A 16,333-nucleotide genomic window follows, 5' to 3' on the forward strand; every position below is an offset into this window, starting at 1 on the left:
TTTTTTGAGACCGGGTCTTGTTCTGTTGCCCAGGCTAGAGTGCAGTGGCACGATCTTGGATCATTGCAACCTCCACCTCCTGGGTTCAAGCAATTCAAGCCTCCCGAGTAGCTGGGATTACAGGTGCCTGCCACCATGCCCGGCTAATTTTTGTATTTTTGTTTAGTAGAGATGGGGTTTCACTATCTTGGCTGGGCTGCTCTTGAACTCGTGACCTCATAATCCACTTGCCTCACCTTCCCAGAGTGCTGGGATTATAGGCGTGAGCCACCGTGCCTGGCCTACAGATTCTAAATATAATTATTATTTAAGTTTTGCCCTGTTGTTTGCATTTTAAAGGTGAATTCATTTTGCTGTTTATTGAGTTTCTTCTTTCTCCTTGAGACTTTTCCTCCTGTGCTTTGGATGTGTGTTTTGCAGAGGTGTCTTGAGAGAGTGCTCACATTCTTTTTCCTCTTCTCTCTCTGTATCTGGTCATTTTCCATTGCATCCACCCATTCCTAGTCCAGAACCCGGCTTTCTTGGTGGCACTGAGCTGTGTGTCAGTGACATTAGAGACACTGCAGGTACAGACATGGCTCAGAAGTTAGCTGGCCCAGTGCAGTCTGCTTTCTCCTGCTACAATGTGTCTGGCTGGCTAGTGTTTGCCATATCCTGTGGCCTCGTCTGCAGCTGTTTTCAGTGGATTCTCACTGGTAGGTAAGCCCCACATCTCTGGTAGTGATCCTGGCTTGGTTTCCCTCTACAAACGGGGCATGATCACTTGTCTTTACTCCATAGAGATTCCTCTTGTTCATGCACTCTCTTGCAACCCCCACCTCCGACCCTCCATCTATACTTTTGAAAATATATTTCATCTTATTTTTCTACTTGGAAACAGGAAAAATCCGAAGTCTTAACTCACAGCACAGTGTTTCTTGAACGACAGAAAAGTCTTCCAAGCGTGGAGCTACTGAAATGTCTTCATTATAATTATCTGTATTGAACCTCCCTTTTCTACTTCCTTAACACTACCCTTAGTTTTACCACTACCCTTTTCAGCAAACAAGGGACTTCATTCCATTTTCAACCTGCTTGTACCCTGAAGCATCTGGCATAGTTAACACTCCTATTGTGCCTTCATCAGTAAATATGTAGTGAGTCTGTCACACACTAGGAGACAGGGAGACCAGTGACAAGAGATATCCTGGAACAAATGCTTTCTAAACTCAGATACAATTATTAGCGAACCCATGAGATGCTGAGAATGTTTCAAGCTGAGGGAAAACATGCGGAAAGACATATAGATGAGAGGAAATTAGTCTAGAGGTATTTTAGTTTGGCTGGAGGCTGGAATTCAAGAGAGCTTAAGTCAAGACACTAAACTCAAAAGGTAAGTAGGCACCACTTAGGACTCTGTCAGCCACATTAAAGACTTAGATAATATTTTGAGGCCACATATCTTAGCGTATGTGGCCACTAAAATGCTTCAAGTAGGAAATTCAGATGAGCAGATTTGTATTTTAGAAAAAGGTAGATTCAAATTTTAAAAATATGTTGCAGGGCAAATCTTGGAAGATGAGAACAATGAGTAGGTTAATAAAGAAATTAATGAGGGTTCTGAACTAGGACTTTAATAGAAAAGACAGAGACAAATGTATGCATTTGTGATAAGTAACATGTCAAAAGATGAACTTGGGTTTCTGAATGAACAGCGGTGGCTTTGTTCACTGAGATAGATAATACACAAGGACGAGCAGGCATGGAGGGAGAAGAGGACAAGCTGAGTTTCAATTCACACATGAGGAATTTTAAGGCATGGTGAGGCATCCGATTGAAAACGACCAGAAGGTCTTTGGGAGATCAGGGAAGAGATCCTAGTTCAAGCCACAAAGGAATAAATATTTTATCAGAATTTCTTACTTAGGTGTCATTGATGGGCTTTAAGTTCTTAAGTCCCTGAAACTGTAGGCACATTTGTTTCTTTTCTTTTTGTGCAGGTGAACAGGCAGCATGCCTAACTTACTTTCCCTCCTTCTCTTATTCCCCACCCCATGTTAAATACGACAGCTGTATTTTGCAAGTATCTTTATTCTTTTATTATTCATTTTATTTTCATATAAATTAACATCCTAGAAAAATTGAAATAGAAACACTAAATACAGTATTGCACATGGCGATCTTTGTTAAATGCTCTATTATTTCATTGGAGAATGGTAATATACACACTGGAGGAATTGAAGGGGACAGGAAGACTACAAAACAACAGGAAAAAAACCACTACTGTTTCTTTGCACTTAAACTACAAACTGAAAAGTAAGAGACCATACTTCACATAAATACAAACAATTATGATTTAGAACATTGTTTTTCTTAAGTTGCTTTCCATAATTGGTTTGCAAGAGCAATACATTCTCCCCTTTATCCACAACTGTAACTTGCAATGAAGATCATTAGAAGTAATGGAAAAACAAAACAAAACCCAGCTCATACAAAACCATCACGTTTTGCATTATGAGCTGACTCAAGTCCTTGTATGACTTCAGTAAAAATATGACTATCTGCTTTCACAAATAGATGGCTATGGAGAGCAACCCAAGAGTTTGGAAAGCACTGATTATAAATGGTACTCAAATTTTAAAAGAGAAAATTTACACGTAGACATGGAACTGATACAAACAATTCACTAGAAACAACATTTTACCCATATGTCTAAATGCTGTGGTGTGGACTGGTTGTCAGTAGAAAGGAAAGTGTTTTTGCTGTGATGAGGAACATTCTCACAACAGTGCATTTTAGTTAATGTTTAGCATGTTCAGAATTAGTGCAGATACTGCCTCTTATACATGCTGTTTTGGTCTACCGGTATAATACCATAAACTTTTACAAAAAGAAAAGGTGTCAAATTCTCCACTGGTCTAGTACTTTTGTATTTTTATATGAATATACAGTAAAATTCAACAATTAGTGAACTGTCTAGAAAACAAAAAGATTATGCAAGAGGTCAAGAAGAAACATGAGCAGAATGACGGTAGTTTCCTTCCCACCCTCAGGTCAGCTGAATTTTGTGAAAGTCGTTGCAATGACTCATTTTCATTCTGCTTTTCATTGTTCAAGTTTTCATGCTTATCTTTGCTTTCTGAAAACAAATACACCAGATAAAAGTTATAGTTAGAAAGAACTTTTAAAAATGGGAGGAGTTTCGAGTAGCCTAAAAAGGACCTTTTTATTTGGATCAAATTCTGTGGGACAAGGTTAAAGGTCTACCAATCCATAAAGGAAAAAAATATAAGTGGGATCTGTGTTATCTTTGACCACATTTTTCAAGACAAATCGCCAAATTCTTTTGAGAAAAAAAAAGTTTTAAAACTTTAACTTCTAACCAATACGAAAGAGTGTCAAACCCACCATTCTCATCCTCAATCCTACATGCAAATACATACATGTGAAAACTGCAGTAGCTGCTTCACTTCACGGTAAATGTACTCTGATCACCTTCTGTACTTACAATAGCAGGACTGAGGTTAACTAATAAGCAACCATTCCTCCTCATTCAATACAATTATAAGACTGAATCATCAGACAGAGCAGAAAATAAGCTGAACTATCATAGAGTAGTTATCATTAGATAAGATCATTTTGATACAGAGAAACTGAAGGGATCATTGCTTCTAAATGAAGATATAATTCCTAACTTAAAAAAAATGGGCTATTTAATCATATCTCAACTTGGGATATGATTTTAATGTCTTTTCCCTTTAGACTACATTAGACTAATTCAATTTAGAACGGTCCTACCTTAAGGCCTAACTCAACTTTTCATTTAAAACAGCATCATTTACCTACACTGTGGTACCAAGTGATAATCCTCAAAACAGTCAACAAAACATCCTCAGTATCACAAGGAAAAGCCTTGTCATTTTATCCAAGCCCTTCCCTCCCAGGGTGGACAAGCTGGCATTTGGTTTTAAAGCGGGGAATGGGCCAGCACGAAACTTAAATGAGCTTGTTAAACTCCGTCTCTGGACTGACCACTGTCCAGCAGCCAACCCTGCCGAGCCATCTGTGGATATAAACGGGGTCTGGGCACCCTGCGCAAAGCGTCACACTGCTCTTGGCACTTCCTAGCAAGTTTCAGATCCCAGTGGAGCTAATCCAACTATAATGATCATTCGTGGCTCAAATACAGCCTGTGCCGTGATCTGTGTGTAATCAAGAAAGTGAAAGGTGGTCTCCCCACCCTGCCCCTGCCAACATGCACATATCCACATAAATGCACACCCTCAGTAGATTCAGTAGATTTATCTTAACTTTTTTTTTTTTTTTTTGAGACAAAGTCTCACTCTGTCGCCAGGCTGGAGTGCAGTGACGCAATCTCGGCTCATTGCAACCTCTACCTCCCAGGTTCAAGCGATTCCTCTGCCTCAGCTTCCCGAGTAGCTGGGACTACAGGCACATACCACCATGCCCGGCTAATTTTTTGTATTTTAGTAGAGACAGGGTTTCATCATGTTGGGCAAGATGGCCTTGATCTCCTGACCTCATGACCCGCCCACCTCGGCCTCCCAAAGTGCTGGAATTACAGGCGTGAGCCACCACCCCCAGCCTAATTCTTAAGTTTTGAATAATGAATATCAAGACTCCTAGCCTTCTGGGCCTGATTAAAGGCATAAGAAAAAGGAGATTCTTGAAGTCAGAAGCTCCTTATTTATGCACACTTAGTAGAAAAATAATTAAAATATTATGAGTTTGTATATATTATGAAAATAGGATTTTAAAAGCCAAAGAAAATAACAAGTTAAAAATCAGTAAAGTGAAATACTTACAATTCCAGAGTCATGTCTTGGTTTTATTTTATAAAGTGATTTTCCCTTCTTCTGTCTACACACCTCCTCGGCTTCTTTTACTCTGATGGGAAGAAGACACATGTATTTAAGCAAAACCTACTTAGATCACCTCATTCTACCTTATAGTAAGTAAGTAAACCTCAACTCAATAAAGATTTGAATTATTGCAGAAAATAATATAATACATAGAAGAATGTTATCTGACATTTGAATTGAAAGCCTAAACTGTTACAGCTACAGAGGCTCATTTATCTAGGAGTTCTTAACTTGGAATCATAGTATGATTGAATGGAGTAATACATAAACACATCAGAATTTCTATGCAGAGTGTGTATGCATTTCATCCTATATAAAAGGAATCTTATACACAAGTAAATAATGAAATACCCCTCATTGCCAGCTGACAGTATGAGATTGATTCTGTTACACAAACAGGATTGGCACCATGATGTAAGTTAGAAGCATTAGAATAATTAAAGAGTGTCACAGCCAGGGCACAGTGGCTCATGCCTGTAATCCCAGCACTTTAGGATGCCAAGGCGGGTGAACTGCTTGAGCCCAGGAGTTCGAGACCAGCATGGGCAAGAGAGTGAGTCCCTGACTCCACAAAAAATATAAAAACTTAGCCGGGCATGGTGGTGCATGCCCTGCAGTGAGCTGTGATCAGTGCCTCTGCACTCTAGCCTGGGCAACAGTGAGACTCTCTCCCCTGCCTCCCCCCACCAAAAAAAACAGTGTCACATAAAAATTTACATGACGGCCGGGCACAGTGGCTCACGCCTGTAATCCCAGCACTTTGGGAGGCTGAGGAGGGCGGATCACGAGGTCAGGAGATCAAGACCATCCTGGCTAACATGGTGAAACCCCGTCTCTACTAAAAAAAAATACAAAAAAATTAGCTGGGCATGGTGGTGGGCACCTGTCGTCCCAGCTACTCGGGAGGCTGAGGCAGGAGAATGGCATGAACCCAGGAGGTGGAGCTTGCAGTGAGCTGAGATCGCACCACTGCACTCCAGCCTGGGCAACAGAGCGAGACTCCGTCTCAAAAAAAAAAAAAAATGTACATGCCATGCTTACTTAAAATTTTATCAGATTAACTTCCTATACCACACACACTCAAGCATAAAAATCACTTGCAATAGATACTTGAGCCGTCTCTAAAAACTGAGCGTCATCTAGCATGGGAACCAATCATTTAATTGACGACAAAAAAGAGAGTGAGCAGTAATAACATTTTAATGTTAATCATATTTCTCCTTAAGCATATATGACAAGGAAAACAACACTGAACTGACCAGAGGTATAGTTAAAAGAAGATGCTATTTGGAGCAAAGTCCTGTATGAATTTCTGGCTCTGCTCTTTGACACTGGTAGTGTTCTTGTACCCCTGAACCTCACTATTCCCTCAAAGAGTGAAAAGCCTTCATTATATATTAAATTATCTTCATTATCACTGCACAGAGTTGCAAGGACTGAGTAAAATTTTATTTAAAAAGTTCTCTATGCACTGTAAAAGGCGATACAATTTATTATTGTTTTAATTAAACAAATAGTAAGAAATCTATAAACTGGGTTTTTTTTTAATAAAAAAGAGAGCTATGACAAGGAAGATAATCTATCAGGTAAAACTTATTTTTTATTACTGTGATTTTTCCTTGGGAATTAAAATGAATTATTTCTGGAGAAACCAAAAAAGCTATGCCTTGATCTTAATAAAATGCATTTCATATAGACATTACAGCCTAATTTCCTGAAAGAAGTGAATTATAAATATATTTCTTGATCCCTGTGGCAAAAGATCTAATGACAGAATTCATCTCCTTTACAACTAAATCAATTCCTCTTTTTAAACAATAGAATGAAACAAACAACTCAGGATTGCAGCTGTAAGATTGATGTTATAGTTTATATTAAAGCATGACAAATAAAAGTAATTCCTTTCAGATACGAAATGCCTGCCTGGTTGATATTGTAATTCCAGAAAACGATGACAACTGAGAAGATACTTCATTGTTACCACGTTTATTACTTTTCACTCAAGTCATAAATTGTCTTTAATCCTTCCTCTAAACATTTGAAGATAAAAACATTTTCTTTATAACAAACTAAGGATTGCAGCGTCCTCGTCTTCCTCTGAAACAGCTACCAGTAAATTTAAGTTGAAGTATTTGGATAGGGAATTAAGGAAACTGTTTTTTTTTTTTTTTTTTTTTCCAGTACTTAGCCAAAATCCAGTGGATCTCCTCTTACATTTACTTGGAGCTTTTTAAAGCATTTCGTGGCTTTCAAATAAAATGTACTTTACAAGTATTTAGATCCTCAAAGCATCTTAATTTTCTCCCAATCCTATTTATTTTGTTCCCAAAACACATTTTTGTAAGGATCACAAGAAGCTGAGTCTAATATAAACATTTTAAATTTTACACAAAACATCCCGTCATTCCTTATGGCAGAGACCACAAAATTGAGGAGAATGTACGTCAGAGGCCTCACGAGATCTTTCAGCTCATCCATTCATTTTTCAGTCATTTCTGAAGCATTAACTCCAGGTCCAGCACTAGGCACAGCTCAATATTACAGGCACAATGATCTAGTAGGAGATGTCTACTATATCAATGTCTACTTGGAGGAAGACACTCATGAGCAACTAAATGGCAATGTTGCATTAAGAGCAACCACCTAGGTTCCTATAAGGTACAACTGTGTCCTGGAGGAGGATCCTGGGTGGGTAGGCAGGGGTTACGGAGATCTTTCTGGAGCAAGCTGACTGCCGAGCCTTAATCGTTTATACTTCTCTTGGAAAAGGAAAATGGATTGAAAATGGATTGAACACGAAAGAATAACATATAAAGGTTGAGTAAGAGTCAAGAAACACGAAACTGAGCTTCAAGAACTATGAACAGTTCTCCCTTCTGCTGCCATAGGATTCCTGTATGCAGGCAAAAGTTCCGATTGGTTTTCAGGTTTATGCCTCGGTTTCTTATGTGTGTGATTAGGATGAGTCAGTCACCTCACCCTAAGCGCCTCTGGTTATGCACACAAAAATGACCTGGGCAGCTGGAAAACTGAGTCCCAGAGCCTTGAATATAGTTCCTCTTCTAAATTCGGAGCAGGAGATTCATGGTGAATTTGTTAAAATGCAGCTCTCCAGGCCAATTCTTAGCTATTCTGATTTAGTCACTCTGGGATGCTTTCAGAAGCGGCACCCAGCAGAACCCGGTGTAGCTGGCCTGTAAGGACCACCCTGAGAAACGGTGCCCTGGAACTGAGGCATTCACACTCCCTGAAGCCCCAGTGGTGCTGCCAGACAGACCCCCAGAACAACGACACTTCCTCAGTCCCCGCTGTTGTACCAGATCGCAAACCCAAACCACATCAACGTGCTCCTGAGTCTCACTCCTCCTAAGCTTCCTAGCAAATGTTGCTGCTTTCAAAAGCCAATTTTATTTCAACAAAGCTCTCACAACAAGACATTTTTCCACACTCTCGGCAGGAAAAAAGAATGCGTCCCTCGAGGTCGAATGTGTTGCCAGAGTTGGCAGAAATAAGAAAAATAATGAGGGAGACGTCAGTACAAAGACAGCCTGAGCCAGCTGCCAACATTCGCATCTTCCTACTTGGGCTCTCCATTTGGTTTACGGCGGCAGATTTCATCAGCTGCCATTCTGAGTCTATTGAGTAACTGTTTGTACGTGGTCCATCCTCTTTCTCTCCTGCCTCACTCCTCATTCAGTGATGCCCAACATTTCCTAAACTAAGTAGAAAAAAGATGTTCGTGTCACAACTAGACCTGAAAGGCTTTAAGTGAAAAGGCACGGTGGAGATAACATTTCAAACAATAACTTAAAATGACCAATATGTCCTGTTTGGGAAGGAGGAGAAAGTAAAAAGAGGGACAATACCTCATTTGTAGAATGAGAAAGCAATCACCACGAAGAGGGAAGTGTATACTGAGAGAGGAAACAAGAGCAGGGCTGAAGAAGATGGTCAAAAGGCTTCCAAACTGTCCGCACTACAGTTTAACTTCTAAGCCTGGTGGGGGTCTATGGATGCTGTCCAGAGACACAGCCCCTGTGCATGATTCATGAAGATATATATATATATATATATGTATGTGTGTGTGTATATATATACATGTGTGTGTATATATAAATTTTAGTGGATGCATTCACACAAAGGGGGACTGACAGAGCATTTGTGAATCAAGATTTCACCCTATACGAGAACTAAAAAGGGAAGTAAAATTTTAAGATGACATCTGTGATAGGCTCGTTTTAACAGTTGCAACTTCTAATTAGCAACCCAGATAACAGAAGGAAAACATGAGCAAAATGATAATGAAAAGAAACTTCATTCATCATTTTTAGTGACTTTGGGAAAAAAATCAAACAACAACACAGAGACTAGAAAACAGGAAATGTAGCATTATCTGTTAGATGGAAGAGATGGATACTAAATGGTAGATAATGTCTATAAAACTTGATGTTTATTTTAATATTTTACTATATCTTTTATTGTCTATGAAACTTCAGAAACAAAACTATGCTGAATAAATTTCAAAGGCAAGTCCTCATCCCTTACATGGAGGACCGAGAGTCATGAAATAACATGAGGCATTCTGTATCTTTTAAGGGAGAATTTAATTATGGGAAATAACCAAAGAGCATATGGAATCAGGTTTGGCAAACAGAGGTGACCAACATGAGTAAAAGAAATTCATCTCGAAGCAAACTTTCCTTGTAGCAATGCTCAGAAACAGTGAGATTATTCAATGAATGTGTAATTCCCAGATAATGGAAACTTGCCCCTTTACGGACCTATCTTTGTATAACCAATTTGGAATACTCTTTCTTGAAACAAATTCAACTTTTCTCTCTCTTAAAGAAATGGAAGGCCTGGTGTGGTGGCTCATGCCTGTAATCCTAGCACTTTGGGAGGCCAAGGAGGGTGGATCATGAGGTCAGGAGTTTGAGACCAGCCTGGCCAACATGGTGAGACCCCGTCTCTACTAAAAATACAAAAATTAGCCGGGCGTGGTGGTGGGTGCCTGTAATCCCAGCTACTCGGGAGGCTGAGGCAGGAGAATTGCTTGAATCCGGGAGGCAGAGGTTGCAGAGAGCCGAGATCATGCCACTGCACTCCAGCTTGGGCAACAGAATGGGACTCTGTCTCAAAAACAAAAACAAACAAACAAACAAAAGAAATGGAATGATTTAACTTTTAGTTGATGGCCCACGTTCATCATTGGACACGTCACTGTTGTAATGTGCTTTAAATACAGGGCCACCCTGCTAAGGACTAAGGCCTCCTGAGATATGTAAGGCAGCCTGCCCAGGCCCTAATCCAACACTGTACTGTGCTGGATTTGTTTGCACTTTTTATGTCTTCTGTTTCTTCTTAAGATGATAGGCTGTGATCACTTCTCGATAGAGCCAGCATGCCTACCTTAAGCAGAAACTCTATCTCCTTTTCACAATCTCTGTCTTCTCTAGAGAAAGCCAGATAACTAAGTTAAATGGCGCCTCAAATTAGAGCAGTAACACTCCGAGTTTGTTTCTAACAAAACGAACAGAGTTCCTGGACTTGCAGGCAGTAATTTTAGTTGTCGCAGGCTTCTCCCCAGCCCCCAGCTCCCATATACTTCAGTGTTCACAGTAGCGTCTAGAAGGTTAGGGAAGCCCCAAAGTCTGACTTATAGACAGGCAGCGAATCACGGCTCCACATTTCAAAGAATATATGATTCTAAGATATTGTATCATCCAATCGGCTTATTCAGCAGGTTCCCATAAAGATAGAGTAATGCTGGAATGAATATAAAACCTGAAATTCAAGCTTATCAAGGTAAAAATGTGTGATATTGTCAATTGGTAGTGACAGAGTTTGCGATGCTACAGAGAACTACCTCTGGGAGGTGTGAAGCATTTGGTGAGGAATATGACTACTATAAGGTTATTTCTCAGTTGAAACTGTTTTCTAGGTCTTGGGCAAAAAGGACCATATGAAAATAAAACATCTTTAATTAGTAAAACTTAAGCTCAAATTTACCTTTAAAACATCTTTATACTAAATTTATTTTCCAAAAATAAAGTTGTAAATCTAACTTACAGAGAAGCTAAATATATTTTGAAACATCTATACGAATTTTTATTCCTTACAAGTAAACATTCTAAGTGGTAACAGTTTCACTTGGTTAGAGCGTTAAGCATAAAAGTTCTTATGCAAAGAAAAACTTGAGTCTCGGAAAATTAGAATATTTTAAAAGTTTATAATATCAGAGAGGAATATGTGAGAGAATAAAATTACTTTTATCACAGAATTTGTTAAAACTCGTTTTAAATTCCTATTATTTTATTGTGGTATTTTTCAAAACCAAAGAAAAGTTTCTCCCATTGTGGCCTCACTCTAACTGGGCTCATTTACACTAAGGGTTATTTTAAACAATGACAGTGGCTTCTCATTTCTCTCCTAATAAAGATGTATTTTTCTCTACACTCTCCCTACCTAACCCCAGACCCATTTATTGTCAGGCAAACATATACAAAAAGTTCAGTGTGATTAAGTTTAAAAACAGTTTGTGAGATGAAGAAGGGAGATGCACTCTGGCACAGATACAGAGAAAAGAAACCAGACATCCCTGCAGCCCGCTCTGCAGGCAGAATATCTTCACCCACCTTTCAGACCGAACGCCAAACTGGCCACAGTCTTATCAAGGAAACAGACATGCTTTCATCATTCAATCGAATGAGAAAGGGAGCCACTTTTCTGCCACTAAACATTAATAACTTGGTTTAAATAAGTATCTGTGGCAGACGGTTTCATTTCCTGCTGGCTGCAGTTTGGCTTGCTGGAAGTAGCCCTGCTCACCAATGGAATCTCCCAGCCTAGAAGAGGTTAAGTGCAAGGTGGAGCTGGGATGTCACAGGTCTGAGGTCCTGATAGAGCAGAGATGGATCTGCTAACAGTAAACTAAAAGCAGATATAATGATCATTACTACCAGTTCACAATGTTCTTTACTAAAACATAACACCATTGGGTCTGCTAACAAATTTAAAGTTTTTTACCCAAAAGTAGAGGGAGAGAAAAAAAGAGACACACACACACACACACACACACACACACACACACACACACAGGGAAGGCATAAGGTGGGGAGTGTGTGGGGAGGAGAGACAGAGGTGGTGAAGATTGTAGACAAAGGCTGGTTAGAAGAGTCAACTTAGGAGCTGTCAGTCTTTCTCTCCAGGTAAAGACAAAACTCTTAGATGTCTTGTGGAGTTAAGGTGATCTGGGGAAGTTTATTTGATGTCTTTTGGAATTAAAGGTGATTTGGGGAAGTTTATTCCTAGCTCTCTGTTCTCTCTTTTATAACCTCAGTGACTTAAAATATACTCGTACAGAACCACAAAACCCCTGAGATATACTGGAAACAATCAAGCCCAAGTCACTTATCATTATCTCAAAGAAAAAAACTTACAAGGCTTCCTCAGGCACCTATTTATAAATTTCATCACTGAGAATCTCTGACTTTTTCAGAGAAAACACTGCGCTTGCACCCCAAATGATTAGGAATCACAACTCGAATGAGCACAAAGTAGTTCCTAACACAAAGCAAATCAAGCTTTAAAAACATCTTTGGGCCGGGCACGGTGGCTCACGCCTGTAATCCCAGCACTTTGGGAGGCCGAGGCGGGTGGATCATGAGGTCAGGAGTTCAAGACCAGCCTGGCCAAGATGGTGAAACCCCGTCTACTAAAAAATACAAAAATTAGTCGGGCGCAGTGGTGGGCGCCTGTAATCCCAGCTACTCTGGAGGCTGAGGCAGGAGAATCGCTCGAACCTGGGAGGCGGAGTCTGCAGTGAGCCAAGATCATGCCACTCCAGCCTGGGTGACACAGCAAGACTCTGTCTCAAAAAAAACAAAACAAAAAAACCCATCTTTGAGCTGCTTCATGCAAGTGTCAGCCCTGGAGGGACTAAGTGGCTCAGTAATGGACAGTGCAGAAGTAAGACATTGTGCTGTGGGGGCCAGAGGGGTCTGCCCCAGCTCCCTGGGGGTCCGGGGCCAGCATGGATGCCTTACAGACATCGTACTCCCCTCCCTTCACAGTAACACATGCAGCAAGCCTGCCACTTTTATCAACAATAGGAGCTGAATTTTACAGAATATTCATAGTCCAAACTCTAGGACTCCTTGACAACTAGATAAGTATCTATACTTACATTCCAAAAACCACAGATGTATTCCTCCCATGAACATAAAATTAATGCACAGATATTCTGTGTATCTGTGTTTCCTCAAACCATTTTTTTGTGGGGTATATGTGGGTGAAAACTGCTGAGAGGATCATTTACTCATAAGAAAACACATTCGACCAATCACATTAATTCCCTGTGGGCTGAATCTCTTTGATGACTGTCTAAGATTCTATAAGATGCAGAACATTGTGACATGTGGGTGAGCTCCCTCAGAAAGGAAGAACCTTCCCCCATAATTTTAGAATGGCTATAGATTAGTAATGATGGGTGTGGATGAACGCTGCTGTGCACTCATTTTAAAACCAACAAAACAAATAAATTGTACACACATACAAATCATCACACACATCTGCCTCTTTCTATGTGTAGTCACAAAAAGCCACCAATCCTCCTTTAAGTGGCAAATCTACTTGTTGCTTTCTAGTCTTTACTCTCCACCATGCTCATGACTCTGAAATGCTTTACTAGTCCCTAATCCCTAATTTTAATTTTATTTTCAATGGAGTATCCCTCTGTCACCCGGGCTGGAGTACAGTGGCATGATTTCAGCTCACTACAACCTCTGCCTCCTGGGTTCAAGTGATTCTCGTGCCTCAGCCTCCCAAGTAGCTGGGATTACAGGTGCACCCCACCATGCCCAGTTAATTTTTGTGTTTTAAGTAGAGACGGGGTTTCACCATGTTGGTCAGGCTGGTCTCGAACTCCTGGCCTCAGGTGAGCTGCCCACCTCAGCCTCCCAAAATCCTGGGATTATAGGCGTGAGCCACCAGGCCTGGCCACTGGTCCCTAATTCTTGACAACTCGCTTATCTTTCAGTTTTCAGAGAACTTCGGAGTTCTCCAGCGATCTTTCTGGACATGTTTCCTTAATTGCTTCTGTTGCTCATTTATTAAGCTTCCTTTCAAATGTTATCCTTTCCCTCCAGGACTCTAATCTGGACTCCATAGTATCTGTAGGAATTTTCCACTTTGTAATTCTAACTACCACTTCTGCGGTGAAGACTTTGAGCTCCAGTCCTCTAGCCTTGACCTTTCTCCTAAGCTCCAGGTGCTAGAGGACATTCTCCTCCCTCTCACACGCCTGGGCCTTGGTTAAGAGCATAACCAGTCAAAGCCATCCATCCAGTTCCTTGATAAACCTCTGAATCTTTTCTCTCCCTCTTCCCCACCCCTTCTATGCATACGCAAATAGTTAACAAGTTCTGTTAATTATTTTTCAGTAATGACATTAAAATCTGTCTCAACCTTTCTAATTCCACTGTCCCTGTTTTTCAAGCTTCTCATGTCCCCCGAACCAGTGCCATACCCTGCAGACTGGCCTCCACTTCTGAAATCTAATCCATCCTTTACAAACACAGGAATCATCTGAGCTACTTACTCATTTGCCAAGCAAAAATTGTTTAAGTTCCTCAGCGAGGTCTGCGAGGCCATTTGCAGTCTGGCTCCAACTCACCTAATCTCCCCTTATTCTCTGCAATGTTCCCTGGGCTCCAGCAACACAGAAGCACCCCCAACTCCTATGGGACATCTTTGCTAATCTGTTCCCCTGGGACTGCCTGTTCATTTTTCCTTTTCCTGTGCTCTCCCATGAGGCCTTTCGGGTTAAGCTCAAAATTAGCTTCCTATAGGAAACATATCTGACCCTCCAGGCAAGCTTATTTACGTAATCCTCTAAGCTCTCACATACTTCCCCACCCCACCCCCCAGATTTTCAATTTCAGGATGACTTCTGACTATGTATCTGTCTCTTTACTGTGCTAAATAGTAAGATCCTTGAGTTGAGGAGTCATGTATAGTCATCTTTATATTTCCAGGGCATTACATTAAAGCTCATACAGGCAGGTATTCACTAGATGTTTAAAAATAGCTGACTAAATTAATGGATGATGATAACAGTGAAACGATGATTAAGCTAAAAAAATCACAGAGATAAATTCTGGTAAACAGCTAGGCTTAGATCGAAATCTCTTGTTTTTTGCCTCCTTCTTCCGGTGAACTCTTCAGTGACGTGTCTGCATGTCCAATTCACATTTTGAGTAAACTACTAAGGATTTTATTGGACTTGACCTCTGAGTTTACTGATTTGCTGCTATAATTTCATCTATAAATAACAATTTAGTTTGAATGAATGTACATAAAATTTGAAGTTACAAAATATTTAGGGCATTATGTTTTCTTCCATCTTATAGAAGAACTAATGTTTTTAATATATGACCATTAGGAGACTGTAAGGATTCAACAAGAAATCATGTCAACCTAGCCTCACTAACTCCCAGGTTAGGAGACATACATGTAATATATTTTCATTCCAAAAAATCATTTAAAGAATCTCTCATGGGATGTCTGTGGACCAGATAGAGAAATGATGGCTACACGAGAGGGTACTTAGATGAATTTACAATGAACAAACATGCTCAAAGAAGATAACAGATTGACTTTATATACAGTTATGTTCCTTTTCTTAAAGAGTGTCTCATTGAGGAGGGTTGAAGCATAATCAACTGATAAAATTTGTATAGATATTGTTTTCATCTGAGAACAGGGAAAGCTGTCCTAGTATTCATAGATACCCAAAAAAAGGCCTGGGTTGCTTTTTTATTTGAAGACAATGACTATTTACAGTGGGGCGGTGGTGTGCCAGAGACAGTGGGTACATCATGTGTACCATCTCATTTGACCACCTTGTGACCAAACGTGAGTGATGCCACCATCCTGTTTTAGAGATGAGCAGCCTGGGGCTTGGAGAGGCTCTTGAGGTCACTCAATAGAAGAATGAAAAAGAGAACCCAGATGTGGTTAACTCCAGAGTCCACACTCTCCATATCACACTAGCACTAAAAAGGGGACAAAATCGTGGGCTTAAATGTCTAGTCATTATTACTATGAAAATGATATTCCTACAGTGGAAAGTAGATCTGAATAGATGACTTGCAATTTATTTCCCAAATTCAATATCCATTTCCCTTTAGAAAGCACCCACAGAATAAGCATCTTAAAAGCCACTGTAATGTAAGCATCCTTAAGGCAAAGAGTGCCCTTTCTCCCTCCATTCCACGCCCAGCACAGCAGCTGGCTCATCACATTAGCAGCTAACACTAAGACCTTACAATGGGTCAAAGGCGGAACCAAGAGAGCTTACAGATACCATCTCCTTTAATTTTGCAATACTCCCCTAAGGTAGATACTGTTGTCATCCAACGTTTACAGATGATGCAACTGACACTTAAAATGGTCAAATTACCTGTTCAGGA

At 40.2% G+C, this 16,333-nt stretch overlaps 1 protein-coding gene across 1 annotated transcript in view; it reads right to left on the reverse strand.

Annotated features, from left to right (window-relative positions):
* Positions 1-2,054: 2,054 nt before the first annotated feature.
* The window catches only part of FMN2 (formin 2), a 411,725-nt gene continuing 397,446 nt past the window's right edge, over positions 2,055-16,333 (reverse strand). The window contains 2 exon segments of the mRNA XM_017879766.1: positions 2,055-3,118; positions 4,806-4,887. Coding sequence (XP_017735255.1) covers positions 3,092-3,118; positions 4,806-4,887 — 109 coding nt within the window. The 3' untranslated portion in view covers positions 2,055-3,091.

The sequence above is a fragment of the Rhinopithecus bieti genome, unplaced genomic scaffold (genome assembly GCF_001698545.2).
Source record: "Rhinopithecus bieti isolate Rb0 unplaced genomic scaffold, ASM169854v2 scaffold_11565, whole genome shotgun sequence".
NCBI classification, from domain to species: Eukaryota; Metazoa; Chordata; class Mammalia; order Primates; family Cercopithecidae; genus Rhinopithecus; species Rhinopithecus bieti.